This window comes from Microplitis mediator, chromosome 4 (assembly GCF_029852145.1).
Source record: "Microplitis mediator isolate UGA2020A chromosome 4, iyMicMedi2.1, whole genome shotgun sequence".
NCBI classification, from domain to species: Eukaryota; Metazoa; Arthropoda; class Insecta; order Hymenoptera; family Braconidae; genus Microplitis; species Microplitis mediator.
Window position 1 is genome coordinate 4,583,997 of NC_079972.1, and position 8,196 is coordinate 4,592,192.

At 39.1% G+C, this 8,196-nt stretch overlaps 1 protein-coding gene across 1 annotated transcript; it reads right to left on the reverse strand.

Moving 5' to 3' along the window:
* On the reverse strand, positions 1 to 1,695 carry LOC130667182 (uncharacterized). The gene has a single exon (XM_057468673.1). The coding sequence runs from the start codon at positions 1,693 to 1,695 to the stop codon at positions 1 to 3; it is 1,695 nt and encodes a 564-aa protein (XP_057324656.1).
* Between the last annotated feature and the right edge of the window lie 6,501 nt (positions 1,696 to 8,196).

An 8,196-nucleotide genomic window follows, 5' to 3' on the forward strand; every position in this document is an offset into this window, starting at 1 on the left:
TTAAGGTTGGGTTGGCAGATTTATGGATTTCGAGAATCGCAGAAATCTGCCCATCCCAACCTCTAATAGGATAGGCCGAGTATCATCACGGATCCCCAAGATGTCTTTCCCTACATCCTCTAAGGCTCTGCATTGGCTCAGCAGGTGAAGGGGAGTTTCATCTTCTGAATTGTATCTAGGGCATATCGAGTCATCAGTGATGCCCATGAGCTTCAGATGCCTCCCGGTAAACCAGTGTCCTGTAATGAGCCCGACAATAATCCTTAATTTGGATCTATCGAGCTCTACTAGACTGGTACCAAGCGACTTCGATGGTCCTTCAACTAGTGCCCTCGTATGTCGCATGCCTCCGGCTTCAAGCCACAGGTCCCAGAACCTGTCACAGGTCCATTGAGCCAAGTGGCTTCTTATAAAGCACAGAAGCACCGGAATTAAACAGACTGGCTCAGGGTCCGTTTTGAAGGCCCCTGTCCTTGCCAATTCATTTGCAATGTTATTTCCTTTGATACCGCTGTGACCCGGTACCCAAATGAGATTGACATAGTTGGCGCTCGCTAGTTTGTTGACGAGTGTAATGCAGTCCCGTACAAGCTTTGAAGTCACCACGACCGATGTGAGTAACTTGAGAGCTGCACGGCTATCACTGCATATGTATATGTGTTTGTTCCTGTGATTTAGCTCTAAAATGTGCTTTACACAGGCCCAGATCGCATATATTTCTGCCTGAAAAATAGAGGCAGTGTGTCCCAGTCTGAGGGATATCTCAGTTTTGGGTCCGCCGCTATAAATTCCTGCACCTGCTCCCTCTACCCTTTTGGACCCGTCCGTAAACCAGACTAGCCCTTGGGGTGATAGGATTTCATCGCTCCCTCCTTCCCATTCCTGCCTGTTTGGAAAGAGGACTTTGTGTTTGTGTCGGAAGTGGTAGCTACGAGAGCCATAGTCCCCTCCTTGGGCCAGGACCTCTTCGAGATCTCTGTTCCGTAGGATGGATGCATGTCCCGTCCTAGCCTTCGACCACAACCCAACAAAATGCAGTCTCAAAGCCGTTTTTACAGCCAGAGATCCCACAGTTATATTTGGAGGAACTACATTCAGGAGTGCCCCCAAAGCTAGGGTAGGAGTTGTTTTAAACGCTCCTGTTATGCCTAGCAGAGCAAGGCGGTAGACCTTTTTTAATGCCTTGATGTTGACGTCTCTTCGTATTGCGGGCCACCAAATGACAAAGGCAAAAGTTAATTGGGGTATCAAAATAGCCGTGTAAATCCACTTGACTGGTTTTGGTTTTAGACCCCACGTTGTGCCAAATATCCTTCTACAAGCCCAAAAAGTGGCAGTGGCTTTTTGAGCTTGTTTCCCTATATGGCTTCTCCACGTGAGCTTATTGTCCAGAGTTACTCCGAGGTAGCGTACCTCTGTTGAAAACTTCAGCTCAGTGTCGAAAATTGAAGGCGCATTTAACTTATGCTTCCTCTTTTTGGTGAAGAGCACCATCTCTGTCTTGTTAGGGTTAACCTTCAGAGATCTGTCGGTGCACCAATTCTGTACAAGATCGAGTGCTCTTTGCATCCTCCATCTTATCTCTACTGGGCTACTACCTCTGATCATCAAACCAACGTCATCCGCGTAGCCCACTGCGTGTACTCCTAGCTTCTCCAGCCTTACTAGAAGCTCGTTAATGACTAATAGCCACATGAGAGGAGAGGTCACGCCTCCTTGCGGACAGCCTCTTCTAACACGGGCACGTGTCACTAAGTTCGGTTGTCACTATTCTCGAGCGAAGCATATTGTGGGCCCATTCTGTGATAGATTCCTCTATCCCAAAGCGTTCCACTGCTTTGCAAAATGGCTTCGAAGGGTGTATTATCAAACGCCCCTTCAATATCAATGAATACTACCAGAACTGATTCCCTCTGCCGAAAGACCCTTTCGACGTAGCTAACTACTTCGTGTAGAGCCGTTTTAACGGATTTGCCAGCCTGGTATGCATGTTGTGAATGATGCACTGGTATTCGACTCAGCGCTTCGTCCCTTATGTGTCTGTCTACCATCCTTTCCAGGGTTTTTAAAAGGAAGGGAGTTAGACTAATAGGCCTGACGGATTTCACCAGGTCATAGCAACTTTTCCCAGGTTTTGGTATAAAGACTACCCTGACCTCACGCCATGCTTGGGCACATAACTTAGGGCCAGACAGGCCCTCAATATGTGTAGGAGGTGTTTGCGAAGTGATTCTCCACCCTCTTGTAGGAGAGCCGGAAAAATCCCACCCACCCCTGGGCTTTTGTACTTCTCAAAGTTGCCAATTGTCCATTTAATTCTGCTGGGCGTTACCACCCTTGCAGCAGTCCTCCAGTCACCATGTCTGGTAACTGTAAGGTTTCTCTCCTCTCTTTGATTTCCCTCCTGTCCCGTCAATTCCGAGCCAGGGAAGTGTACTTCAAAGAGATGAGCGAGTATTTCTCCGTGGTTTGCTGTCGCCCTCCCATCCGGGAGAGTCAGACCACCTAGCTTAACTGTAGGGCCCGAAGTAAAGATCTTACGGAGACGGGCCACTGCCGTCAGCTTCTTAAGTCTAGGGAGTTTTTCATTCTCCAGAGCTTGAAGAACGAGTCCCTCCCCAGCCTTAATAGCCGGAACAGTCCCCAGCAACCACTGTTTGGCCTTGACATCGGCGCAGGTAACCCACAGAGCTCCTTGATCCCACCGGCATCCGTCGAAGCACGGGACGGGCTGTCCTGTAGGGACAGCGTCCAGCGCCTTGACTAATGCCTGTGTGATCAGATCACCCGTCTCCTGGCTCAGCAACGCGTCAGGGTATCCAGAAGGTACAATGGCTACCTTTCTGTCCGCCCCAACTGCGTCGCCGAAACCAGTCGGCTTGTAGGTCACCTTGCCGCGTTTGATCACTTTTTTCACCTCTGGTGGGGTTTGGTCCTCAGGTCTGGGCCTTTTAGAGCTACCAGTTCCTGAAGAGCCATCCTCCACCGAGGTTACGTTGATGAGGGAAGAAGCGTCCCCGCTGTTTTGCCCCGAAAATTGTTCCCGTGCGGCCAATTTGGCTTTCCGGGCCCTCTTTTTCGCAGCTCCACTGCGGTTCTTCTTCTTACCTCCATCCACTGGAGTTCCAGGAGTTCCGGCGTTAGCTGAGCCTCCCGTGCCCTCTACTACGTCCATGTGGACATTTAGAAGATCGGAGCCCTCTTTCGAAGTCTCCAATCCAGAGTTTTTGTTTGATGTTGTTTCCATTTTGGTCCCACGAGTAGTCAGGAAATATACGGTCACCGCCGGCAGAGCCTGATTGCACAGCGGAAGGTGCATAGATACAATGGGGTTGCACCTGGTGCCCCAAGGTGCATCGTTAGGAACACAGTACCCCGGTGCCATTCAGCCCTCAGTACGACCGCTTACACCTTGGCTTGGGAAGATGGTCCGCGACATGGCCTTGGTCCCCCTGGGCTGGTTTTTACACCCGCCGGGTTTCCTGTAGCACATGTTAACCAAAGTAGTCGTGGCCTGCCCACAATATCTCTCCCGCTGGAGGTCATCGTGAGCCGCCACTTCCCACCTTGGCCGTCCCCCTATCCGCCACCTGGGGACGCGCCCGGTTGGCCCTCAACCATATTGTCCGCTCTCCTTTACGGAGATTAGACAACCCGGGAGGTTTTATATACATTCTTGTTAAAGATAAAAAAAATAACTACTAAAAAATTTAAAAATGCCGCGAAATTTTTGAAAGTTGCGCAGCGATGTACTTATAATGCTGTGTCTCGCGTCTTTATTACGATGGAGGGGATTCTCCAGTACCACCAGTACCTGCCTCTTCTAATCAGTTCTATCAAGACGAAGTTCTACTGACTGCTGAATTTTAATTACCATTAAATATAACCATCATTATTGCTCTGGTATATGTTTATTTATCGATGCTATTTTGTTATAACTTAATACTTGGCACATGTAAGTATATTTAAATACTTGAAATATTAATAATATCCAACGCAGCATTTTTCATAACCTCAAATAAAGTGATTGATTCGATATCAAATATCAAGAGAATCTATTTTGTAATAAAGTTGATGTTCAAATATTTCCAATTGAAGCGAATTTCTAAATTTATATATTTTGATCTATTACAAAATATATATATATTTTTTTTTTAATTGAAAAAACTTTTCACTATTTATCAATCAAATTCTCAGATTCTATCAATCATGGTTACAGCTGAAGAATTTTTAAATGATGCGATTTATGCAATCGTTGCATTTGATGAATATGATTGAACTGCACTTGTCGTTATCCACCTACTTCAATGGCACAAGCTTATATGACCCAATGGCTCAAAAATCTTAAAGAGCCAGAAGACACATGGTCATCTCATACTGTTGAAATTATCTCTAAAGCAAGTAAGTGTCTGTTGGTGTACTTGAAGCAAGTTTTACTAAATCTATAGCTACATGAATTTAATTAATAATTGTATCTTTCCGTACTGAGTAGACAATTATACCAAAGGAATACGCAGACTTTACCGGGCATTCACAACCGCTCAAGCTGCGAGCGATTTTGTTGATATATACCCGGGAAAAAAAGATTTTATATGATCATATATAAAGATATATGTTCATATACAATTTATATAAGAAATATATAAAAATTATATATGATTACATAAAAGCTTATATGATCTTATAAAGTTCTTGTAAGAATTAATATACTCTCGTGAGGACTTTATAAAAATTGATATGATGTTACGAAGTTGATTCGTGCGCCTCCGCGATCACTCGATCCCAGGTAATATCACGTGTGACGGTTTGTCGGCACGTCTATAAAACGGAGCGCAATCAAATAAATTACAGCTTTAACACTTTGGCAGTCTAGAGTTCTAGTAATACTCTACTCAGTTATTACCATTCAATTCAGTAGTGCTGTATTACACTTAGTTAATCAGCAGTAAATTAACACTTAGTTTAATTTACCTCAGGTTGAACCAGATCACATTTAGTTGATTTGCGTAAGCTCCCGTTAATTAATTACGGTTATAAATTAATAAGACCGGCTAGTGTGTGTGAAAGTGGCATAATTAAGTCTTTCTTTTAATAAAGCCTTAATTAACATTATCTACCAGTGTTTGAGTGGATTCACCTGTTATCCTGCGCGCCTTTATCGTTAAGGAACATTAAGCTCACACTCGTCCAGTCAGGGATCCAGAAGGGGTATCTAGAAGGGTCCAGCCAAATCCAAGGTCAACAGGGAGATCATCATCTCCACGAACTGATATTTAGGCTAAGTACTAGTGTTAGTCTAGATATGTAAGGCCAGTTCGGGTAATTATTCTAAAATAATATAAAAATAGAGTCTCATTGAGTCTGAGTTACCAGGGTAAACCCACGAAAAGGCTGTTTCAACATCTCTTGCAGGTTTGAACGGCAACCCACCGTTTCAATGACTTTATATAAAGTTATATATAACTTTATAAAAGTACTAGATAAAGTTTTATATGCTTATATATAATTATATATGATCATATAAAAGTTCATATGATCTTATGAAAATCTTATAAAAACTTATATAGTTTTATAAGGATTTTATAAAAATTAATGTGATTTTATGTAAACCCGAGAAAAAGTTCTTATAGAATCATATATAAACATATGTGTTTATATATGATTATATAAAAGCTTACATAATCTTATAAAATTCTTGTAAGGATTCATATAATCTTATAAGAATTTTTTAACAATTGATGTGATTTTATATAAAGTTATATATAACTTTATAACAATACCAGGTAATGTTTCATATGCTTATATATAATCATATATGATCATATGAAAGCTCATAACGATCTTATTAAATTCTTATAAGAATTTATATAATTTTATAAGGATTTTATAATAGTTGATATGATTTTTTATAAAGTTATATATGAGTTTATAACGTTACCAGATAAAATGTTGTACGTTATATACAGTTAAATATGATTATATGAAAACTCATATGATCTTATTAAATTCTTACAATAATTCGTATAATCTTATAAAATTTTTATAAAATTCGATGTAATTTCATATAAAGTTATATATAACATTGTGAAATTACAAGAGCACGTTTTATACGATTATACATAATCATGTATGATCATATGAAATCTTATATGACCTTATAAAATTCTTCTACGAATTCAGATAACACAGGTCTACAATGATCTTGGTGCTGCTAAATAGAACTGATTTCAAGTACACTCGGTACCCTGATAAAAACGTGACACTTACTTTTTTAATGCTACGGATATGTAAAATATTAACTTAAAAACTACATTAAATATTTAGTTTGCTGGATCGGGATGATGAAAGAAATAAAAATTCACTTATTTGGTGTATTGTCCATATTTAATAAAAATAAATCACAGATAATAGCAAGAGTACAAGAGTCGATCACGAGCTTATATCAGAGCACTTAATTAACAAATTACATCGAGCGCAGTAATGAATAAGATTATTGACAATTAATAATTTACAAATATCACAATATTTCGAATATAAATTCAAGTCACAATTAATTTTAATACGCGACATAGAGTACGAGTAAGAGCCGAGTATAAAAAAAGATGCGTAGCGAGCCGAGTCTGAACGTATAATAATTACTTTGTAGTCTCAAAAATCAATATCAAATTTAATTTGTGAGAATATAAATAAAAAATGTAGATGAATAATAATACCTGATGAATTTGCGAGTAGTAATCAACTTAATGTAATTAATGAAGCACGATAATTAGCACGATGTAATTGAAAATTATAATACTGATTGCACGTGGTGTTCTATGCCAGGTGTTGTAGAATAATGCCAGTTGCCGCGCAGCTGGCTATCGAGTTGAAATTCCGAGTATCAGAGGGCGCGTCGATAGCAGCACCTCTGGTATAGTAGAGCGTCGAGTTATCAAGTGTTTTGGCGCGAACATTTGATATTTACGCAACAGGATAGTTTTCGAGATTTCATTTATTAAAAAACAAAAGAACATTTAATTCAAAACAGTTAAATACATTTAATTACACATTTTATTTCACAGGTTAGAAGCTTCTCTTTTTAGATTTTCTCCGATGGATGTCTTCAGGACGTTCCCGTGTAATACTCCAACAGTAATCTGCCATCATATGCTCATCCCAGCGACCTTGGTATCTATCTTTCATCACCTTTAAATCTTGATAAAAACGTTCTCATTATAGTGCCGGATAGCTCAACTGGTAGAGCACTTGGCGCGATACCGAATTAGTCTGAGTTCGATTCCCAGTTCGGGCTATCTATATTTTTCTCAATTTATCTATTAAGTGTCTTATTGAGAAGGTTTGCATGTTTAGGTTTACGCTATATGTAAATGGTGGCATATCAATATTATTAATTTTTTAAAAAATTTATTGATTATAATGACATTAACTATGACAAACTACGTTTTTTAGGTTATTATAACGATCGATACAAACCTGAACGTAGCTTCATAATTTTGACAGCTTCGCATAGCATCTTGTGGGCTAATTAACCAAAATATAACCTAGAATGAGCGGCACCAATCAAAAAATTTTTTTTTTGTAGACCGGTCTAATTAATGAAAATTGATGTGATTTCATATAAATTTATAAATAAATTTGTATAAGTACAAAAGAGTTTAATACGGTTATATAAAATCATATATGGTTATATAAAAGTTTATATAGTTTTATGATTCTTATATATAAATTTCTATGGTCTTATAAGCAGGTTAATTTGAATATCTGGATGTATAAATTTTGCGGTGTGAGGATATGTTTTTCGGTACGTATCTGCAGTAAAGCTCTAAGAACAAGAATTCTAAAACGATTTTCATGATACCAGCATCAATGGTTCAAGTCTAGGAATTAATAATTTGAACTTTGATTCTTGTGTTTTGTTCAATAGTGATTTCAGACTATTGATGTCATCTGCGTTAATGACAGTTCTGACTTTGTAATCAAGTTTTATAAAAATTTGTGTACATAATAAATAGTATTTATGGTTTCTGTTTAGTTATAAATTGCAAATCATAAGTTAGGCGTACACTAATGGTTGATCACACCATTAGTCTTAATATAACTTGATTCTAACTGGCTGCTGACACTGATAATAATTTTCAATGCAGGTAATCATGAAAAAAATAGTGTGTAACACTAGATAAAACACAACTTCAGATT

Coding starts and splice junctions, on each gene's coding strand:
- LOC130667182 (XM_057468673.1), bottom strand. CDS start 1,695: ATGTGGCTATTAGTCATTAACGAGCTTCTAGTAAGGCTGGAGAAGCTA.